Source organism: Bos javanicus, chromosome 1, assembly GCF_032452875.1.
Source record: "Bos javanicus breed banteng chromosome 1, ARS-OSU_banteng_1.0, whole genome shotgun sequence".
Lineage (NCBI taxonomy): Eukaryota > Metazoa > Chordata > Mammalia > Artiodactyla > Bovidae > Bos > Bos javanicus.
In genome coordinates, this window is record NC_083868.1 from 124718219 (window position 1) to 124742186 (window position 23968).

General features: G+C 37.6%; 2 protein-coding genes across 3 annotated transcripts; one reads left to right on the plus strand and one right to left on the minus strand.

The window, feature by feature from the left end:
- Positions 1-1741: 1741 nt before the first annotated feature.
- On the minus strand, positions 1742-23900 carry DIPK2A (divergent protein kinase domain 2A). 2 transcript variants are annotated; one of them, XM_061419268.1, is made up of 3 exons: positions 23032-23900; positions 7348-7651; positions 1742-4660 (listed from the first exon to the last, which is right to left on the minus strand). In XM_061419268.1, the coding sequence occupies exons 1-3, from the start codon at positions 23686-23688 to the stop codon at positions 4329-4331; spliced, it is 1293 nt and encodes a 430-aa protein (XP_061275252.1). In that variant the 5' UTR covers positions 23689-23900; the 3' UTR covers positions 1742-4328. The 2 variants fall into 2 exon arrangements, with proteins under 2 accessions (XP_061275252.1, XP_061275259.1); XM_061419275.1 differs by lacking the exon at positions 23032-23900 and adding an exon at positions 22840-22930.
- LOC133249211 (uncharacterized) lies at positions 13356-23057 on the plus strand. The gene is made up of 2 exons (XM_061419289.1): positions 13356-13753; positions 21054-23057. The coding sequence occupies exon 2, from the start codon at positions 22647-22649 to the stop codon at positions 23055-23057; it is 411 nt and encodes a 136-aa protein (XP_061275273.1). The 5' UTR covers positions 13356-13753; positions 21054-22646.
- Positions 23901-23968: the final 68 nt, after the last annotated feature.

A 23968-nucleotide genomic window follows, 5' to 3' on the forward strand; every position in this document is an offset into this window, starting at 1 on the left:
GGTCTGCCACTATTTTTGTGACCAGTGGCAAATAACTTCAAAAGAAAGAGAACTAAAATGTCTTTATTCAAAATTTAGATATACAGCTCACTTAGCATAGTTACGGAAAAGGCAATGGCACCCCACTCCAGTACTCTTGCCTGGAAAATCCCATGGACGGAGGAGCCTGGTGGGCTGCAGTCCACGGGGTCGCTAAGAGTCAGACACGACTGAGCGACTTCACTTTCACTTTTCACTTTCATGCATTGGAGAAGGAAATGGCAGCCCACTCCAGTGTTCTTGCCTGGAGAATCCCAGGGACGGGGGAGCCTTGTGGGCTGCCGTCTGTGGGGTCGCACAGAGTCGGACACGACTGAAGCGATTTAGCAGCAGCAGCAGCATAGTTTCATGGTTCTTCCACATAATAAAGCCAGCACGAAATTAAAAGTGGATGAGATTACTCAAGACATCCACCTTATTTTTCAGTTGTTCAAATTTATGTTTCCACTTGGTTTTAAAATAGATTTGTTCAAATCAGGATACAAAGGTGCTATCTGCATTTTAACTTAAGTCTCTTTTAAGTTAAAGGGTCTCCCTCCCTTTTCTTGCAATTGGTTAACAATGCCAAGACATTTATCCTGTAGAATTATCCCTATTCTGGATTTTGTTGATCATATTCCTATGGTATTCTGTAACATGTCCCTTTGTGCTGTGTATTTCCTATTAATGGACAGATCTGGAGGCTTGATCAGATTCAGGCTTTCCGCCCCCTGTCAAGACACTTCATAGGTGGTGCTGGGCACTTTTATTTGAATTGTATTATAAGGCACATCATGAAGATTAACCAATGAGTTCATCAGGTGCTGCCATTTCATCCAAAGTTCCTCATCAGCTTTTTAATTAATATCTTCAGCAGCCATTGATAAGCACTGCCTAGCTCTTGTCAATTTATTAGGAATTTTAAAATGGTGATATTCTAACACTTATCTCCACATATTAACTACAATAATTCTATAAATTCTTCCCCTCAATTATTTAATTATCCTGGGATAAGGCAGGATAAATTCTTCTTTCTCTTCAGATTTCCAGTTTTCAGAATAATTCCTCAACATCTTTCCAAAGGTAACGGAGTTGGTTTGTTTTTGCCCTCTTTTATCATTTTGAATGCATAAGTTATATACTCAATGCATTGCATTTCATTTCAGTTTTTACTGAACATCAAAGTACTCCACATATATCACTAGTTGTTTAGAATCCCTCATTGGATCTTGAGCTTCTGAGAAAACATCTTCACGTTTCTGAAAGCTCTCTTGCTTTGGCAATACTTAGGTATTAATTTTTCCGATGTGAAATTTTTGTTGGAAGGAGAAAGTGCCTAATGTGCACGTATGAATCGAATGATCTCTCTCAAAATAAGCTGGGGCAAGCAGGCTGGAGTATAGATAAAACAAGTTTGGCCACCCATTGCTAACTTCTGAAGTTAGTATAAGCACAGTTTACTATTGTTCCTTGTATCATTCTCTTGTATACATTTGAAAAATTCCATAATGAAGCTTATAATTTCATTTTAGTAGTAAAACTGTAAAAAGTCATCAACTACTACAGAAAAACAGAAGACAAACATACCCTAAGTCTAGCTCACACCCAGTCAGATAGTTTCTCAAAATTATATGCAAGAGAAAAAAAAAAAACTTATCTATTTTATCTCACTTTACATTCAAGAAAAAGTTGTACATCTGAAGTTAAGAGATAGTCTGAAAAGTGTGGTTCTTAAAGTATTCTTTATTAAGATTATTAAAAGTTGTAGAAACAACTTTATATTATAAAGGCACAGGGAGACAGTTCTGGTAAAATATTCAAATTAAACAGTAACTTACAGTACAAAAGACAATTTTAATGCACATACAAACCCCAAATGTCTGATTCAAAAATATTTTACTGTGTCTATTAATGGGCAATGATTAAAAATATAAATTGCTACTGTATAATAAATATCTGATAGTGAACATCTTGATAGCAAAGTGAACAAAATATTTATTGCTTTTCATATATATATTTTTCCCTGTAATTTAAAATTCCTAATTCTTTTATTATCTTCTCAACTTTTCCAAAGATAAAAGAAATTCCACATAATCTCACAGGGGAAATGGTAGTTATCAAAAACTACCTCAAGAAGCAATCACTGCTGGCAGTGTTTTCTCACTTCCTGTTCTGCAATCACAGTCGCCCTTCCAAAAAGTAAGATAAATGTTTGCTAAACAGTAAGACAACTGCTCTAATGACTGGCATTCTAAGGTTTGTAATGAATACTTATACAAATATAAAAGGTGCTCCATTTTGAAATGTGTATTTTATTCGAAGTTTTGGGCAAGAGGCGAATGTCTGACAAGTAATTTTACCTACTCTCCTCAAAAGTTTTCCAAAGCTGTAAAAAGTCAGCTTAGTAAAATTTCCAGCACTTGAATATTTCTTTGAGGGCTAGTTGGCATATGTAATGTACTAATGTATTAAAATTAACATAATGCAATGTATTTTATAAGGAAGAGATCTTACCCTTCTTCCAGTTTTTAAACTGGGATTAATTTTATTGATTTCCTCCTGCTCTTTCTTTAGCAACTGTTATAGATAGTACAGGTAGAACGTCCATCACAACAGTAAAAGAACATGAAAGCAACATCCTAATGAACGCTATTTCAACTTAAGAAATACCCACATGAAAGTCTTTGATAATCACTGTAAAGTTACTTAACCATATGTCATGTTCAGACAGTGCGTAGCAGCTAGTAATGTACCTGGCACAGAGTTGATGCTCAATAAATAGTTGCTGAATGAAGGAAAAAGAAAAACTTGGCTTTGGTTGTGCATACTTTAATCACGTTCTGATTAGAATAAGATCAGTCTAGAACTAAATACTGCACACTACATCAAACTTTGCTGTAAACAAAAGTTACGATTTCAAACAGAAAAATATCACCTACATTAGCTTTAGCCAATTTATATATACATATATTTTAACTTTAAAAAACACCCGAGAGAAATTTCACACATTTGTTAATTTTTATCCACATACTTAAATTTGATGTTGTTGATGGTTAACAATTAGGTAATGGAGACCAAGTTGGACAGACTGGCTAATAAACCTGTCTGCTTTATAGTTAGAATTACTAGTCCATCAATAAATTAAAAAGTTATGATGCCAGATTAAACTCAAACAATGACTACCACGCCGATTTTTGCAAAACTACCACACTGAAGTTACAGAAATGTAACTGAAGTTACATACGTTTGGAAGCAGTAGCACAATTTTTCAACATTAAAGAATAACCAGGAAGATATGAATTTAATAATGACAGACTCAAAATATTGGAAGTAGGACAGTAAGAATAAGTAGGTGACCAATTTTAAAATCGAGGACTAGGTCTAATATTTCTTTGGCATATGCTTACTATCCTGGACAAGTTAGCATTTAAAAAATACTGGGTTTTTTTTCCTCTCAATTAAATTAACATTAAGGTATAGATTGCTAGTATACTCTTAAAGCATTTTAAGGGACAAAAATGACATTTTGCAACATATGCCAAAGTTCATATTTAGTGTACAGTTATAATTTATTGGCATAGAGGGATGTAACTGTTAAATAACCTTAAATGATCTCATGCAATGGTGAAGCCACAGAAAGTGGGAAGAAATATAAGTATTTACACAATAAAATATTCAGTTTTCTGAAAACTGAATTCTGTTTTTTCGGAAAAACACAGTAAACCTAGGAATCCTAACGGTAAATATGTACCGCATAGCACTGAATGAAAACTAGCCCAACTGTAAATGAACACCTATAGTAACCTGAATGTGTAAAATTTAATAAAAAACATAAAAATGGAAGAGAAAAAAAAAAAACCTACACATCAGAAGGAAAAAGTAGCCTATAAAACAGGCCATAATCTAACTTGATAATCAAAGTAAATAAAAGAGATTCACAAAATCATGACAGTAATGCAAACTAAGTCAAGTACCAAGTACCCTTTGATACACAAGCCAATGTAACTATCAGACTCATTTCCAATAGCTTAACAATACTCATTAATCCAGTCAGGCATTCAGGGGCTGAAGCGGTCAACAAGAGCTCAAGCCTCCAAAGTTTAAGAACAAACCCATCTGCAGAAGCAGCGCGTGATTTCTGAAATCATGTCTTATTTTGGTGGATGTTAACGTAAGATCTGTCAGTGCAAGTTTATCAGCCATTTGGAAGTATTACTTCCAAATGTCATTTTTCCGCATAGGTTTTGGTAGTTTTCGTTTTTAGCCAGTGCTATGTAAATGAAGAAAAGCAAAGACAAGTTCACCGTAGACTACCTCACATTGTTACTTAATTGTGCTAGATATTCACGCAGTTCTTTCGAAGCCTGGAATCTGCCGTAGCGCTTCTTTGGGTTTGCGCACTCATCCAGCAAGGCCTCGAGGCGGCCGTCTTTGGCAATTTCACTTGGTGGATCATGGAGGAGTCCTCCAGAAGTGCCACGCCACGTGGCGTGTCTGGATAAGAGGTTCTGACAAACAGCATAATAATTGTGGTCCACAGTGGCACGAGCACAAAGAATTTCTTTTGAAAATGATAAGCAAGCCTCCTTATCACAGTCATCAAATTTGCTTTCATACCATACATCCCAATTTTCAGGCTTATCTGTGAAAAGGGAAAGAAGGAGAAAGAGAAAAATACATTTTAGAAGGCTTTTCATTGTTTCCCAAAATGTAACATTTGACTAATGAACACAGTAATGTTGGTTCTTAAAACTATATTAAACATTTAAATATATTAATTTCTACACAGACATTTATAAGGAGTCCACCAAGGCAGGGGAGAAGGATCAGACAAGGGTCTCTCCATACTAAAGGCCAAAGGGTTCAGCTTAGAGTGAAATTCTCCATGATACAGAGAAAGTGCCACATGCAAGTCTGACATAGTGCTACATGAGTACAGAGTAAGCAGTTCCAGTGCCTTAGACTACAGAAAGCCACACAGGGAACAACTGATTGAGGCTTTGAAAGATAAACACGTCTGAAAAGAGGGAAAACAGCATGCTAGGCCCAGAGTACAGTATGTACCAAGGCATGGATCTAAGGGGTTGGTACAGATGGTACATTAAGGAAATAATAAATTCACTGTCGCTAGAGCACGAGACAGGTGACTGGGGAGGAGGCACAGGCAATGCTAGAGAAGAAGGCTGCACGTCCTGTGGTCATGACCACGATCTAATAGAAATGTACTCTGGGCTGAAGACTGGAGGTGCTAGGATGATGACAACAACTAAAGAAGGTCCAGGGGAAAAGGTCAGACTGCACAAACACTTGATACAAAAATTAACAGTAAAGTCAAAGGTTCTAATTGGATGACGAAGTAGACACTATTAAGATAATATTAATATTTTATACATACAGAATAATATAAAGTAGCTGTGAGGTGTTCAGTAGAAAGATCCATTCAAGAAACTAAAAGGCCACTATAGCGGAAGCATTAAGGGCACTGGAGTTATGTTAAAAATGAAGCAGAACAAGGCCAAGTCACATAGATTATTCTCTGGTAAAGTGTACGAATTTTAGTCGACAAACCACTGGAAGTCATTACAAGCGTTAAGGAAGGGAGTGCTAAGATCAGATTTATGTTTTGAAAAAGGAACTACCTGAGTAGGAGGAAACCAAAGGAGGAAATAATTTCAGAAAGCTGTTACTAATCAGTCACTTCACAAATTTGCCAATTGGGTGACTGCAAATAGTAACATGATCTTCTAAGTCAGGTTTAATGGGCTGAGAAATGAATGGACACTGAGGAAGTAGAGAAAGGCAGTAAGCAACTTTTAAAAATAGAGGGAAAGCAGCAGAGAATCTTATGCATACTTGTTTATGGGAAAGTAAGAAAAACTAGATTTTAAGAAGGAGGGTGGGAAATGAAGAAACTAACTGATGCAACAAGTTCTCAATGAAAGATCTATTTTCTCTGGAAGAAAATGTGTATTGCTTTTACTAGTTTAGATGATAAAGGGAAGGACATTAGGGAGTTGCCACAACAAAAACACAATCTCCCTGTAAAGGTCATTTACTAGAAAGAGGTAAGAAAAGAGGGTGAATAAATAAATACAGCCTTTTGCAAAGTTTCTATTTAGCCAGCTCTACCATGAGACATTTGAAAAGAATTAGCCAGAGCTAAAAAAGCACTGGAGCAATGCTCACTGTATGAAATGCCAAAGTACAGAAACTATATTGTATTCATCCAAGGTCAGGAATTAGTTGGTACAAAATTGTAACATGTATTCCAGGAATGCCCATGGTTAAAAAAAAAAAAATTTACAAAAAAATTATTTTTACAAATACTGGAATAATAATGTTGTAGAGTTTAGGCAAGTTGCACAACTCTGTGAATATATATATTAAAAAAAAAAAACTGAATACTTGAAAAAAAAGCACAGTTTAAGCTGCTGTAACTTCCACAAATGTATAAAGGGGTTAAGTGGGGAATGATGTACTCAGAGCAGGGCATCCACTCCCTGTGAAAGGATCTGCATGGCAGATAAGAAAGAATCAGAAAGTAGTTTTGTGAGTATGGAATCAGAACAAGGCATTGAGAAAAATCAAGTATTTAACAAGATAAGCTGAGATAATGTAAAATGTGTCAACCTAATACATTGCTGTTACACTCACTGCATTCCACAGGCGCCACAAACTTTTGGTCTCTTCATCAACAGACCCACATGACAGGAGGGGGTTAAAAATACAAGGCTTTTTACCGTGGAACAACAACCCTGCGGTTTCTTTTACTAAGTACATTAGTTACAGAACCACAGGCTTTGTCCTTGAAACTAAAATTCCTATGACACTTAATTTTCAAAACACTTTAGACATTCTGCCCACCTATCCAGTGAAGAGCTCATAAATAAATGAAAGCAAAGTTTAATGTCAAACCAGAGTTAGAGATTTGCAGTGCTAGGAATCATCTACATGGTTAAAAAGGAAAAAAAGAATCACTGGAGAGACCTCACAGAAAAATGAAACACAGAATATTACTGTAAGAGAATCCACAGAAAAACAGACTCTACAAAAGCAGTATAGTCTCTCTGGTAGCCTTTAACTAAATAAAAACTTAATACTGCATTAGAGTCCTAAACCACAGCACGCAGCAGACAGTATGGAAGAGACGTGTATGCACACACACCCCACACACAGTGTATCTGGGTCCATTTGAACCTGAAGTATATTTTACTATATATGGACAAACTGTGACTAAGAGTTGCTTTTTAAGGAGGAAGTTTTAAAAATCTGCATCATATAATGTAAACATTTGACATAGGAAAAAAAACCTACAAGTTATATACTTACTTTGTCTGATTAACCTTTTGTCAGCAACCAAAACGTTTTCAGCGTCCACAATGATTACCTTCCCATCTCTAGGACCAACTGCAAAATTGTCAAAGCTGACGTCCAGGAGGTAGAGTGCAAATTCAAAGTCATTGTTTGTGAGCTGCTCTGCTATTTCCATTAACTGCCAAGCGAGGTCAACTCGTTTCTCCCATGGTGCATTAAAGTAACTCCACAGTTCTTCTCCAACATAATTTACAGCCACCATTCTTCCACAAGCTCCAAGATATTTTGCAAATGGCCAACCTTCATCAGATGGAAAACTCTACGAAAGAATTATCTTCATTACAAGACATTCTGATGAGGATATCCTAGGTCTATCCCCAGATCCTCGCAGTAGAGATTTCTGCTAGGCATGAGCTTGGATTTTCTTGTTATATTCAATAGTTCAAAAGACATAAACATTTTTTTAATTGAGGTATAATTAATTTAAGATGTGATGTTAATCTCTGTTAAACAGCAAAGTGATTCAGTTATATGTATATATACACATTCTTTTAAAAAAAAATTCTTTTCCATTATGGTTTATCTCAGGATATTGAATACAGTTTCCTGTGCTACACAGTCGGATCTTGTTATTTATCCAATTCTATATGTAATAGTTGCATCTGCTAAGTCCAAGTTCACCCCCCCCCACCCCTCCCCTTCCCTTTGGCAAACACAAGTCTGTTCTCTAGGTCTGTGAGTAACTTTATTTCTTTTTTAACTCATACCATTACTACGGACTTGAAATTTTTTTAATAGAGCACCTCACATTATAAAGCTAAAATAAGTCTTGCTTATTGAAATCTCAGAATCAAATTGATCAACAAAACACAAGACACTTTATTACCAGATCTAAAAGTAGAGATGTTTTCCTTTATCTTTTTGATTCATGTACATACAATCAACCAAAACTTTCTTTTGAATGAACAGGACTGCACACCTATTAGCCAGCAAGTGTTACCAGGCATCAGGCACTCTGTTATGCTGGCAATAAGAGTGAACTGCACTGTCTCTAAAATAAAAATTTTAGAAGACAAATACCAAACAAATAACTATGAGTGTAATTAAGTATTAGTTACAAAAAAAATGGTTCTGGTCCTAAGAGTCTTTAATAGGGACCTAATCTAGTCCAGAAGCAGGCAGGAGAGGAATGCAGAGAAAGATTCTTGGGAAATGTCTTCTAATCTGTACCCACAGGTTGGTAAAGAGCAGTCTGATAACCTACAATGCAATCGCCACTCCAAGTATCTCTGATGCCAAGTTAGCTTTGTTTCCCTTTCCAATGTCACCCCATGTCTAATCACCTTAAATCCAACTTCAAAATTATTTATTCTCCTGATCTTGCCAAGATTTTCTAATGGATTTTTTAACTACTAGTAAGATTAACGGAGAAGGCAATGGCACCCCACTCCAGTACTGTTGCCCAGAAAATCCCATGGATGGAGGAGCCTGATGGGCTGCAGTCCATGGGGTCGCTAAGAGTCAGACACGACTGAGTGACTTCACTTTCACTTTCCACTTTCATGCATTGGAGAAGGAAATGGCAACCCACTCCAGTGTTCTTGCCTGGAGAATTCCATGGACGGAGAAGCCTGGTAGGCTGCAGTCCATGGGGTCCCACAGACCATGGGGTCGCACAGAGTCGGACATGACTGAAGCAACTTGGCAGCAGCAGTAAGATTAACATCCTAAAATAAAAGTCTTCCAGGATTATGAACAAGTTATTTTCAACCTAAGTAAAATGGCAGGCTTATTCTAAAGTACTCTGCAGTATTGTAACACCCAGCTACAAGTTGAAAAAAGAGCAAAAGGGTGGGAAGTAATACTTTCAACAACTGTTGGAAGATCACGTGACCAGAGGCATTTTTAAAGAGCTATTTTTCAGAATAGTGAAGTGAAAGTCACTCAGTCATGTCCAATTCTTTGTGACCCCCATGAACTATACAAGTCCATGGAATTCTCCTGGCCAGAACACTGGAGTGGGTAGCCGTTTCCTTCTCCAGGGGATCTTCCCAGCCCAGGAATGGAACCCAGGTCTCCTGCATTGCAGGCGATTCTTTCCCAGCTGAGCCACTAGGGAAGCCCTTTCAGTACAGTCCTTTCCTTAAATTAGAGGCAGATGATATTTACAGATTGCAGGGCAAACAAAGCAAAACACTACAGAATATAAATATAGCCTACTTCTACTGCTAAAAATTGAACAATCTACATAAGAGCCAGAGATGAGGCTCTTCTGGGAACTCAAGAAAGTAGGTGGATGATATTAATTTTACTCTGAGCTTTTATAAAATTGACAAAACTCAGTAACACTCTTAACTTTAAAATTTGTATCAACTTTAAAACAAAAGATTTATAGAGTCATACTCCATCCACAATTGCCTATTTTAATGTGTGCTTCCTTTTAACTATCAAATGTACAATAACTGTATTTGTTCTTTGTATATATACCTTTTCTGTTTAAATTTCAATATCTGCAGTTTTGTAATATAATACTAATTATGTAAATTAAAAATTTAGAGGTTAGTATGAATCTTTAAATATAGTAAATGAATTAATTCAATTTTGTTCACAGACAGTATCTACTGATTCTTTAGTAATTAGAGGAAAGCACATTTTTAATCTTACCTGAGATTTTAAAACTTCTTGTGGGCACTAGGGAAAGTGACAGATTGCTCATTTCCAATGTGACATGCGAAAATTGCTAACCACACATATTTTCAGCTTTTCCTCCCAACTTAAAATACCTCCATAATCTTGAAAATTTATAGGTAAAATGATTACAAAAGATTTAACTATTTCTCAGAAGTATTCATGTATAAAATCTGATATATAAAACAAAAGCACTGAAAATAACTAAGTATGTGAGATTATACAGTTTTGCAGTGCAAAAAATAAAAAACTCCTCCACATACACTATTGGCATATTATTCACATGCCATATTGTCAAACAGATACAAACATATCTTTGTGAAACTAAAATGGTCTTTGACAACAGGAGAAAAGGGAACCCTGCCAACATCTGCACATGTACAAATGCCTCCTTGTTTTTGGAGCCTTTCCAAGTGAACGACAGTCAAATATATACCTCATTACTCAAGTCCCTCATGGAAGAGAATAAAATATATGAACAAGTGTCATATTGAGCAACTTTATATTCATATAGCAATTTCTGACAATGTTAGCTGAAATCCTGTTCTGCCTCATTTTAGGAAGAGCACAACAATTCTTTCATATAATTTGCTACCAAATCTTTTGGAAGAACTTTAACAAATGAATTCACATCACTTGCTCATATGAAAAGAATTTTTCATTGAATAATCAAAAGTCATACTTCATTAATAAGAACAGAATTCTACTGAGCATTCTATTGAAAATGCTCCAAGGAAGCCAAAATATTTATAATTTGTATTTAAAACAATTCTGGCTTAGAACCAAATGTACCATGATCAAGCAGAGTTTGAGAGACAAAAATTTTAAGATGTTACCACTTGGATTTATTAAATACATCAAGCAGTAAGAAAGAAAACATCTTACTTCCTGATTACCAAACTTCCACAGTGCATAAAACACAGTAGCTAGGATAAGAAGTATACTGCTGAGGCTCACTTTTTTTTTTTTTTCTTTAAACAAAATCTTAAAAATCTGCCCATTATGCTGGGCAGATTTTCAAACTGCCTAACACAACAGGCACACAATTTCAAGTAACTTGAAATAAAATGTGTGTTTCATTTTTTACTTGTATTTTTACTTTACTTTTTATTAATGTATAGGTGATTTACAATATTATGTTAGTTTCTATTGTACAGCACAGCAATTGAGTTTTTATTCTTTTCCCTTATAGGTTATTTCAAAATATTGAGTATAATTCCCTATGCTAGAGTAGATTCTTGTTGGTTATCTATTTTATATATAGTAGTGAGTATATGTTAATCCCAATCTAATTTATCCCTCACCCACTTCTCTTTTGGTAACCATAAATTTGTTTTCAAAAGTGTGCAAGTCTCTGTTTTTGAAATAAGTTCATTTGTATCCTTTTAAGATTCCACATATAAACAACAATATTAATATATTTGACTTTGTCTTGCTTAGTTCACTTAGTATGATAATCTCTGGGTCCATCCATGTCGCTGCAAATGCCATTACTTCACTCTTTTTATGGCTGAGTAATATCACATTGTGTATATATACCACATCTTCTTGATCCATTCATCTGTAGGTGGATATTTAGGTTGCTTCCATATCTTGGTTATTCTAAATAGTGCTGCAAGGAACCATAGGACACATGTATATTTTAGAATTATGGTTTTCTCTGGATATATGCCTTGGAGCAGGATTGCAGAACCATATGGTAACTCTTCCCTGGTAGCTTCCCATATGGGCTTCCCTGGTGGCTCAGTCAGTAGAGAATCTGCCTGCAATGCAGGAGACCCGGGTTTCATCCCTGGGTCAGGAAGATCCCTTGGAAAAAGGAATGGCAACCCATTCCAGTGTTCTTGCCTGGAGAACTCCACAGACAGAAGAGCCTGGTGGGCTACAGTCCATGGGGTCTCAAAGAATCAGACATGACTGAGCGACTAACACTTTTACTTTCTTTCATGGCAACTCTATTTTAGTTTTTTGAGGAACCTCCATACTGTCCTCCATAGTGGCTGCACCAATTTATATTCCCACCAACAGTGTAGGACGGTTCCCTACTCTTCTCACACTCTCCAGCATTTATTACTTGTGGACTATCTGATGACAGTCATTCTGACTAGTGTGAGGTGGTAAGTCATTACAGCTGTGATTTGATTTTCCTAGTAGTGGTGCTGAGCATCTTTTCATGTGCCTTTGGCCATCGGTACGTCTTCTTTGGAGAAATGTCTGCTTAGATCTTCTATTTTTTGATGGGGCTGTTTGCTGAGCTGTCTGAGAAAATGTGTGTATTTTACAGGATTATTTACTAGTGGAAAAATGCATAAATACTTTTCATCTGAAAGAGAGTCTTTAAACCTGGAATGGTTTAAATTCTAACTGGATTGGAGGCACTCCAATTAATTGTTCAGGGTTTTTCATCAGGTTTGAATATGTCATACAGTATGCAAAGTTATAACCAAGTATTAGTTTAAGATTATACAAAGACACAAAATGGTTAAAAAACATATTACTCTATTACTGCTTTTTTTTTTTTTTTTTACATTAAGTGGGTGACCACCCGAAGAAAAAGTCTGAGTATTACTACCAATGTAATAATTTAAAATGGAAATTTAAGTATCAAGTCAAAAATGCTTAACTCTAAGATTTAAAGCAAAATTAAATGCTTTCACTGTTAATTGACACAGTATTTTGAATATGAAACCTAAGATATCATCATGTCTAGGTACCTTTTAGCTTAAAAATCAAGGTTTCAGAAACTACTAGGATCATCTTCATTTTATGAGAAAATAAAATATATACAATCAATATAGTAAAGAGACAATTCAGATATTTTATATTTTTTAAGATACATAATATTTTATAAACTTTCTATATTTAAAGGGTAAAACAGTATATAAGCAGAAAATGGACTTGAAATCACTAGTCTAGCTTCTAAGTTTCACCTTTACCTCTGAATCTCACTAGCTGTGTGATGGTGGCAAAGTCAAAACTTTTTAGCGCTTTAGTCTCTTCTCTGTAAAACTGGAATAATACTTGTCCCATATTCATCAGGGCCATCAAAGGGAAAAAAGTATGAAATGCTAAACTGTAAAAAGGCTCGGTGCTATGAGAGATGTCTAGTGCATCTACAAGCAGTAAATACACAGATTTAAAACTTGGTAATATGTATATATATAAACACAGCACTGTAATTTGATTTTCATTTATAATAGGTAAGTATCACAAAGTAAATTCTAAATGCTGACATATCTATCACATCTATTGATCAAAACCAAAAGTCACAATGCTTTGTGGACCCTTCATGTGACCAAATGGGATGTGCAATCTAAAAATTCTAGAGTTGGAGGGTACTCAAGTTTTAAATACAGTTCAACTTTATCAGCATATAACTTAAGTGAGTTGCCTCAAGTCACAAAGGTAGCAGGGCTTCCCTAGTGGCTCAGTGGTAAAGAATCCTCCTGCCAATGCAGGAGCCACAAAACACATGGGGAGCCGCAAGTTTGATCCCTGGGTCAGGAAGAACCCCCAGAGGAGGAAATGGTAACCCACTCCAGGATTCTTGCTGGGATAATCCCATGGACAGAGAAGCCTGGCAGGCTATAGTCTATGAGGTCACAAAGAGTTGGACATGACTGAGCATGCATACACACACACACGCAAGTATTAAGAGGTGAAGTCAGGCTAATACAATCCCTCAATCCCAACATTCCTGTTTCAGAAGTTTTCAAATTTTGGAAAGGTGACAGTACGTATGTTTCACATTCATATTATGCAATGCTTCAAGGACTTTGGGATAGCACCTTACAAGAAAACATTTTGCTGCAAAAATACCATAAGCTTATTCATCCCAAGTTGGATAAAGCACATGAATTACCTCATGTGTTTTCACATTTGTTTTTTAACTTGGCAAGGCCTATTTTTCTTCACTTTTTAAATCTAGAATTGCAGATAAGGTCAACTCACATTTCACTGACTACTATAAGAAGCTGGACTAAAAGGCAAAGAGAGTTACTGTGGAATGAAAATCCTGAATTAAAAAAATCCTATATCAAGCCTAACTCCATTGGAAATGCTAAGAGTTGCAAACAAAACATAATCCTGTTCTTAGCAAGGCTTTTTAGTCTGAGTTGGGAAGATGATTATAAACATATATAAATGATAAATTCTGGAATTTGTTACAAATCACAGAAAAGTACAGAAGATGCTGAGAAAGAAAAACAGGGACCTATTTTAAACTGTGTAGTAAAAGACAGCCTCCAAGTGCTACTTAGGGAGAACTCTAAATGCTGAGCATAATATTACACAGATTGGGGATGAGGCAGGAAGAATGTTGCAGGAATATGTTAGAGCCAGAAACTGTCTTCTCAGAACTGAAATTCAGAAAAAAAAAAAAAAAGGCCAAAGAAGCTGCAGTGAAATGAGGAGGGAATGGCTTGAGGTAATGGGGTCTGGACAAGGAGGTAGAGATTAGATCACAATCATGTTGGGAATTACAGAATAAAACACAAACTCCCCAACACGGTCTACATGCTATGAAAACACCAAACAAGTGTCAAATCTTTAACATTCAGAAACATATTACTTACTAGAGTTAATCAATATCCTGTGGTATATAACCTTTAATCAACAGCCACTGTCCTACCATATTAATTACATCATTTTATTCTATTATATAAGAATACAGTCCTGAAAAAAGGAGACATGGGATGTGTAAGTAAAACTGACAAAAAAAACTAAAGTCAACTCTAAAATGTTCATGTTCTATTATCTTTTACTCTCTTTACATGACCAAAAGTGGGGTTTGCATACTAAGTTTAAAAGATAGTAATTCCTCTAATACAAAAAATATGAAATATTTTATAGCCATTTATTATCTCACAACATGCCATTAAAAAGAACATAACTTTGCAGTTTGCCTAAAAAAGAAATGTGTTACACAACTGCAAGACTGATTTTTTTTTAAAGGAGAAAATTTCTAGTAAAAAGATAATGACTTGAAAAAAAACTCATAAATAATCAAACATATAGTCTAAAAATCTAGTTACAGGTTTTCCAAAGAACTGGCATTTCTACTCATACACACAATTTAAACTTGAGATCATTTCTAGAGAGTAAATTACCAAAAGCATACAAAATGCTTAGAGGTTCAATCTGAGCTTCAAAATTATTTTTAAAAGCCAAAATTTGAACAAAATCCCATTGTAGTAACGCATGTTATAACAGCTGTTCATAGAGATTAGTCAAATGTTCTGGTGACAGACTAATGTGTTCACAGTTTTGTGAACTGTCTAGAGGGGGAATACAGTAAAATTACTGGAATGATTTAATGGTTACCTAATTTTTGCTAAAATTTCTTTAAGACCTCAGCTTCTTAATTTATACTGCCAAATAGTAGCCAAAGTCCATTGCAAAGACTGTAGCATCTTAATAATCTCAAGATTTTCAAGTCACAGGATATGTTCCATTTGTTTCACTAAGTAATTTTCTGAATGCCATTTCCACCCACCTAGAATTCCAACAATATTAAGCAATGTCTTGAAAATAGCAAGGTTGTGTTATTTCACTGAATATCGTGTCCAACAGCTAGCTGTATCTAAAATAGGAAACTAATGTCAAAACACATCAATAACAAAAAAACCTACCAAGTTTAATAGAAACAACTCATCTTTGAGAACAAATATCTTAAGAAATATTCTTCCATACCACCAAAAAAAAAAAGAAACAAAAATTGCTTGGCCAATAAAATTTTAAATATATATTTCCTAGTCTCAACTGACCTCATGAGAACTAGCAACTGTGATTCATGTTTTTAAGTTGAAAGATATACCTAGAAACACTATACTCAAGTATTTCTAATAAACTGTCAAATGGGGGAAAATAGGTATAAGCAGCTTCTTTTAGACCCAATAACCTAAGAATGCTACTTCATACTTTCTTTAGTCAAGATCTGACTTCTTTAATCTGCAAATAGAATAGTACTAACTTCCCCTCTTCCCTTTAAGACACAAACTGAATTAATACAGCCCTTCAGAAGTATAACACAGTATCTGCTAGGAGCATAGTATCTCTCTGCATTAAATACCTGGTGCCTGGTTTTGAATGTGTATTCCTTTGTCTTAAATTTAATACGACCACAACAAAACTCTTGGTTCTCCCTCCCCCAAAGCCATTCCTTCTCTGGGCTTCCTCAGCAGTAGTTGCTTAGACCAAAAACCCTGGTGATATCCTTTATGTTTCTTTCTCTCATACAGTAACCCATTCCCATCATCAAGTCCTATCAGGTATTTCTCCAAAACATACCATATCTAACTGCAACCACCTTAATACATACCAAGCTTTCTCCCACAAACCAGGGCAAAAGCCTTTGATGCCTTAAACCATTCTCCACAAAGCACGCACTGCTAAAAACACATTTATTGTTTCCCACTGCTCTGAAAACAAAATTCTAAACTCATGAAGCATGTTTACAAGGTCACACACAATATGGACCTTGCCTACTTCTATGATCCTGTGTTCTACCAGGCTTTTCTACTCCCATGCTTGATCCTGCTTTGGAACCTCTGAATTTGCCCTCAGAATTCTGTACCACTGGCTTTTTCTCATCATTCACATCTCAGCTAAAATGTCACTCTTAAATTCTGACCACTGAATTTAAAATTGTATCTCCAATCCAATTCTCCATTAGAGGAATCTGCTTTGTTCTTTTTACAGTATGTAAAATCTAAGATTACCTTGCTCTTTATTTGTTTGCTGCCTATATCTAATGCCCCAGAAAGCAAAGAATCCACAACTGTGCCCTGGCCTGTCATCTTTACTACACCCTAAGGGCACAGAGGTCAGTTCCCAGTACTATTTGTCAATGCCGCACAATTCCTGTCAGATCTCCCTCAGATAACACATCTTTTAAGATTCCATCTCGGAGTCTATGAATGCCAAGAAAAACCTTGACTTAACCTCTATTTTTAAAATTATTATTTACTAATGTACTAAACAGAATTATTAACTTTATGACTTACAGAGAAAAATTAAACTATTTGGTTTATATTACTGAATCCTTATGAAACCTATGTTTATACAATAGTCATCATCATATGGGACAAATCCTTAATGCCCTTTTAATTACTATTCCAAAAAAACTACGGCCTGAAGTAGCATCTACATAGGTATTTATGATGTATGTATATATATGTAAAGAGGATGACATTTAAACATTTGCCATAGGAAGAGTAAAATTTATATATTTCTAAGACGGATGTCATGGTGTACTAAGGAACTTTCAGATCAGATCAGATCAGTCGCTCAGTCATGTCCGACTCTTTGCGACCCCATGAATCACAGCACGCCAGGCCTCCCTGTCCATCACCAACTCCCGGAGTTCACTCAGACTCATGTCCACCGAGTCAGTGATGCCATCCAGCCATCTCATCCTCTGTCGTCCCGTTCTCCTCTTGCCCCCAATCCCTCCCTTTACTCATGTCTAAAAGTGAAATAAGCTGATTTGCAAAGTAATAATATACTGTAAAAAACTTTACAATTAAGGATATTTTACATATATTATCTGAATAATTCTCTCCTTTAAAACAATTCATTGGATAAGTATTAACATTCCCATTTTACCCATTTAAAAACTCAGGGTATGAACCATCAAGTGACTTCGTGGTGGTCTAGAATGCTATTTCAATACTGCCATCACCACACCTCCTAGTCCCTGTGAGCATAACCCCATTTATCCTCAGAACTCAATTCCTCTGTGAAATCCTCCCTGGTATTTACTCCAATGAAGGTACACTTAGATGTCCCTCCCTAAATGAGTCATCTGACAGGATGCAAAGTATCTTTATTGGTAGGGCTAATTATACTATACTGATTTTAATTAGTCATTTATATACCTGCCAGCTACACACAGCTAAGCTACTTGCTGCCTGGAAAAGCCTTTTCAATCCAAATACCTTCTAACAGACTATTTACCAAACAAGCAAACAAACAAAATTCAGTTCTTCTAAGTCCAGGGCTATAAGTCCAAAGAGTTTCCAGCTGCTTCACAGATAAACTCCTGTAATCTATAAAAAAGACATAAAATGTGGATAAAAAATTTGATTACATAATTTAAAATCTTCCAAAGTCTATGATCAGGGTGAATAACTATCCTAATTTTATGCCAAGAATTTACTGTTTTAAGACAGTTTACAATCATTTACTAAAGTTCATTATGTATAGGGCTTATATTCTAAGGACATATTAGTTTTAGTGTGAAAAGTAAAGAAAGAAAACATGCCAGCATTCTGTGAAGAATAAGCAGCAATAACAGCAATATAGGAAGGAGCCAGAGACCAGAAGCCAGGAAATCAGAATAAAAACCAGTCTGATGATTCCCTGAAAAACTGACTCCCTATTAATGTATGAGAGGAATACGTGCTGACCCATGCAATGGAAATACGAGGGAAAATAGTTCAAATATTAGACGAAAAAAATATTTCTGCACTTTCAGAACTAACAATGGCCAAAAGATAGGAATATAAACAGAAAATAGGCCAGGGTATCAAATGATTTTGCTCCATTGATCTGGAAGTGTTTTCCTATGGATGATCATCTGTTTCTACAATCTTTCCAAAATAAAAGTCTTTTTTTTGAGACCTGGGTTATACACAGATGTTATTTTTTTGTTTGCTCTGTCACTAAGCTCAATCAAGTGTCAATAAAACCTCTATTAAAAAGAAGAAAAACAGAAGGAAAAAAAAACCCTCTAGATATAAGCTTATTCATTTATTAGATTAAAAAGTAATCTATTCAGTACTACCTAGTCAGAAACATCTCTGAAGCCTAAATCTGAGAGTGTGGTTACCACAGCAGCAATCATTGGTAGAGAAGCAGGTGGCCCCTTAAACTCTGGTTTGAAAAGAAACTCCTGAGACAAAGTCTGGAACATCCTTTCTAGGTGCCACTGCCCCACAAGAACCTTAGCTACCCTTAGCTCCAGACTATTTTCCTTTAAAGGTAGTCTCAAATTTTGATTTGTTTTAACCTGATTTCATCTGTGTAAAAACTGGGGCTAGGAAGACAAGCTTGAAACAGGGCTAGCTAATCTGGCCTCTGACCCGTATACGCTATCAGGAATCAAGTACCAAACCTGTGACTCCCTTCTAGAAGAGCTTAATCCCACCAGTTAAACTCAAGTTCAGAAGCAAAGTGACAACTTCAGGTTGAGAGTGTAAGAGTCACAGGGTGTTGAGGCTGAAAAGGAAAGGATCTAATCCAATAGTGTCATTTTATAGATAAGTAAAGGGGGTCCGACAAGAAGTTCACCAACAGTCCAAAGTAAAAAAATCAGCTAAATGGTCATAATCTGTTTACGTCAAAAAGTGCATCTTAGTACATCTTAAAGATATATTCTTCACCTACAGAAATTATTCTTAAGGGCAGACACAACATTCACTCCAAGTTTAATTGTAAAAATTCATCTTGTAATGCAGGAGTGGACTAAACTAGTGAAGTAAAGGCACGGTTAATATTCAAAAACATAACTATTTTTAAAGTGATCCATATTCCAGACAAGCTTCAAAACTGTTAACCAAGTGCATTAGATAATTAAGTTACTTTTACTTATTTAATATCTAAGCACTTTCTAATTATTGAGTGCTTACTATGCATCAAGCACTATATAAAATGCTTTCCATGTATTATGTCATTTACAAGAACTGAAGGTTTAAAATCTATAGCTTAAACAATGATAGTTACATACTTTAAAAATTAAAGAAATCCTATTAAAAACATGATTTAGAAAACAAGACAAAATTCTGCAAATAAGACAAATTCCCACATTCTTGCCCTTAAACAACAAAGAGCTTTCTTATTTCTATAGATAAGACCATCTTCACTATCTCTGAGTTATAAAGTCAGAGATAACATTTTGAGCTTCAGGAAATCCAGACAGCATTTTTCTCCCTCACACACTCACAATGTTTATAAATTCAAGAATAGGTTAAGTACAAATACTGGTAAAAATTTTATCAGTAACAGAAAATATCTTGCTATCTCGCGAAATACTTCATTTTTAACTATTCCAAGAATGCTGCTATACGTTGTATTACAAAGTCCCTCTCTGCATTTTTCCCCATAGAATTTATGGCAAACTTGTTATGAAATATACCTCTAGGTAAAGTAAAACTGTGAAGAGGAAAAGAAGGTATCGGTTCTAGCATTATCCTGCTGATGCTTATAATTTTTCCTTAGAGCTAGATAAACTGCTGTAAGCTAGTAAAACTATTCAACAATGGGCAAAGAGTCATACTTCTGTATCATTTCACATTGGGAAATCTACACAACAAATCTGTACAGCTTTACATAGATAAGTTAGGTCCATATCATATCTTGCAGACATTTAATACCATTCATGTCTCCTTTCAAGGCATAATAGAACCTTAGGTTTTTTACTGTTTCTTAAAATCTGAAGAGGCAAATTGAATGGGCTAAATTCACACATACTTTTCAGTTCTTTAGTACTGTATCAAGAGATTTTTAAATGTTTATTTTTGGAAGCATGTTTACTATATGGAAACTCTTGTTAAGAACAGCTTGATGAATTCAGTTTAAAATACTTTTTCTCCCAAGTAGTTAATTTGGGGGCAATATAAAAAAAACTAGTTTTTCACCAACTGTCCAAAAATTCAATAAGTAGCTCCCTCTCCTGGAAAGAGAAAAAAAAAAAAAAAGGGAGTTCCTCGTTAAGCTGTAAAACACACACTTGTACTTTTAAAAATATTTTTAAGAAACCCATGAACCCCAAAATATGTATAGAGTCAAAAAAATAAACATTCCTATGACTGACTGGTACTAAAGGCCTCAAATCTGTATTTCACACCACATGTAACTATAAAACTAAATTAACATTTCAATTTACAAACAGCCGTCAATAATGTTGATACATGTATTTTCTCATTTGCTAAAAACAAACTCTTATCCTATAATCCACCTAGCCACATGGTCAAGTGATTGTGTCCGTAAGTTTAAATTACAAAAATATAACTGAACTTTTTTTTTTTTTCAAGTTGTCTATCACTAAAGATGAAAAGAAGAAAAAGTTTAAGGGAAGAGTTAATCAGAAAACATACTTGACAATCTCAACTGTAAAGTAAATTGAAAATGGCAAGACAACTTCAAGCTTCAAAAACATGTATTTCCTAAATAAAGCATTTATCTCAGTGCAAACCAAATGTCAATATTTCTCATATTAAAGTGACATACATTTATAGAACTACATGTACAACATTCTTAAAGTGTTAGTTCTAACATCAGCAGAATCATCTGATAAAAACCTTTTAATATGCAGCTATTACTATAGGTGCAGAAAACGTGTATTATTAAGGAAGATCTTTACTAAATTTTTGGATCCCAGAGAATTTGACAGACTACTCAGCAAACTATATTGCTAGAGCTGTCTCCAGAGACCAAACTTGCTAACATAAACATCTATTTCTCAAAGAGAAAAGGCAGCTTAAATGGAAAAAAAAAAGTTTTAAATCAAAATGTACGCATTAAAAATGGACTTAGACTTTAGAGGCTGACTAATTTTGCAACTACCAAATAAAGTAATTTCTTCAAGTTTAACCAGTTTTATATCCTATTCACTGATAAGAGAGCAACATTTAATATACAATCTGTATTTTAAATAACCCATTACATACATCCTATGACTCCTTAAAATTTACTACAGTTTTATTTGAGGCAAAATACTTATTTTGTGTTAAAATTATTTGGCTACACTAATCAAACAATGCTGGTTTCTTTTGGCTAAGTTGGGCAGCGAAAAACTTGAGAAAAGCAAGCCATATAAATGAATAATGGACATTTCTATACATGCACTTTAGATTAAAAAAAAAAAAAATGCAACCCTGTACAAACCTCCTAGCCACTGGTGACATTCTTAGCAGCGCAGACAGGGCGTGAAGTATATCTAAATTACTTGGGATTAGTTTTATGTCATGTTCCCCCTGCCCCCACCCTTTGTATTTGAAATACAGCACAATTGGTATGGGGAAGGAGCAAGGTAACTTTCCCTGAGGTTATCAGGACAGATCACACCCCCACAGTTGCAACAACTGTCCAAGGACACCGCACTAAAGGCCAATGGGAATGTGTATAAACTCAATAACTTTCCCCAAGGTAAACAGTTTTGAGGGATTCTGTTTTCTTTTTTGGCTGTCACCGCCAGCAGAAAGATCAAAGCCTATTCCCTAAGTCATGAGAGAGCCAATACGTCAACCAGGAGAGGTGACTCTTCTGGCCCTGGCCTAACAGTTCACCTCCTCCCTGCGGCCAAATTACCAAACGAACAGAGAAGGTCACCGGATCAGCATGAAAATGTCCGTCCTGACACCCTCGCAGCCTCAACTCCAACGTGCCTTATTTTTCCTCTTCTTAATCCCACCCAAAGCACACGACTCAAGGATGAACCCCACCCCAACCACGATCCCCATTTTCCAACCTCATCCTCCCAGTCTGGCTGCCCTGATGATGTGCCAGGTGAATGAGCTAAGGAATAAAACAAAGACAGACTTCGGGGCCGAAGTTAGGGCAGCCGGCGCGGGGTACTAAAGAGGAGAGCAAAAAACACTTGACAAGAGTACTAAGAAAAAGGTCCAATGGTTCTTGAGCTCGCCGCGGAAGCGCAAGCCCGGGCGGATCAAAGCAGAAAGGCAGGGAGGGAGAAGAGCCCCGGGAAACTGGCCGAAGAGACATTTTGGGAGCGAACGAGAGACAAGCTCCCTCTGGCGTTGAAGGATCCGCAGTCGGATCGGAGATGCGCCCGCGTCCAGCTGACCAGAGCCGACTCACCCTTAGGCGGGTCGCCCTTCGCAACCCCGCACTGCGCCCCGGGTCCCCCTGCGCCGCCGCCTTCCCACGCCCGCCGCCGCGCCGCGCCGGGTCCAGACAGGGCGACCAGCGCGGGCGGGGCCGTTTCTCCCGACTCCCGTTCCCCGGCCGGCCCTCCCGGCAGGACGCTCCCAACCGGAACCCCGCGCCTACCTGTAGCACCAGAGGCTCGGGGTTGAAGGCCAGGGTCAGCAGCAGCTGCATGCGCTCCGAGTCCTTGAGGTTGCGGAGCAGGAAGCTGCCCGAGTCCTTGGTCTCGGCATAGCGGCGCACCAGGCGGTCGAGCAGGCGCTGCGAGGGGCAGTGCACCAGGTCGGACCAGCCCTCCACCGCCTCCGGCGTGAGCAGCCGCACGTCGCCGTTGAGGCGCGCGAACTCGGTGCGGGGCATGGCCTGGAGCAGGTCGCAGCGGGGCCGGCCGGTGGCCCGCTTGCAGATGCTCTGGTCGAGCTGCGCCAGCTCGCGCTGCGAGCCGAGGCGCTTGAGCACCACTCGGCGGCGGCCGCCCTCGCGGGGCTCGCCGTACTGCGCGAAGTAGACGTTCTTCACGTTGAGGAAGTCCAGCAGGCGCAGGCGGCCCCACGCCTCGAACACCACCTGCCCGTTGAGGAAGCGGCGGCACCAGCTAGTTCCGAAACACGCCGGGCACTTATTGAGCTGCAGGAAGCGCCGGTCGGCCAGCTCGTTGCGCTGCCAGGAGGCGAGCAGCGACGGCGAGTGCAGCACCATCAGCACCAACAGGCTGCCCAGCGCCGCCAGCTTCAGCGAGCGGGACAGGCGGCCCAGCTTCGGGGGCACCAGGCGCCACATCCCGCCCGCCGCCCGTCCGCCAGCACCCGGAGGGCGAGGGCACCCCCGGGGCGCCCCCGCCGCGCCGAAACCCGGAGAGCGACCGGCAGGGGCCCCCGGGCGAGAGGAGGAGCAAGGCGCGCGGGCTGGGGCGGGAAGCGGAGTAGGTGTGTAAGAGAGAGACGGAGAGCGGGAACCAGCCGAGCCGAGCAGGCTGCGACTTCTCCCAGTCACTAGTCTCCACAACTCTCGAGCTCCCTCCTCCGAGCTCCCCGCCCTCCGACTCCGGCGGCGCCTCCTC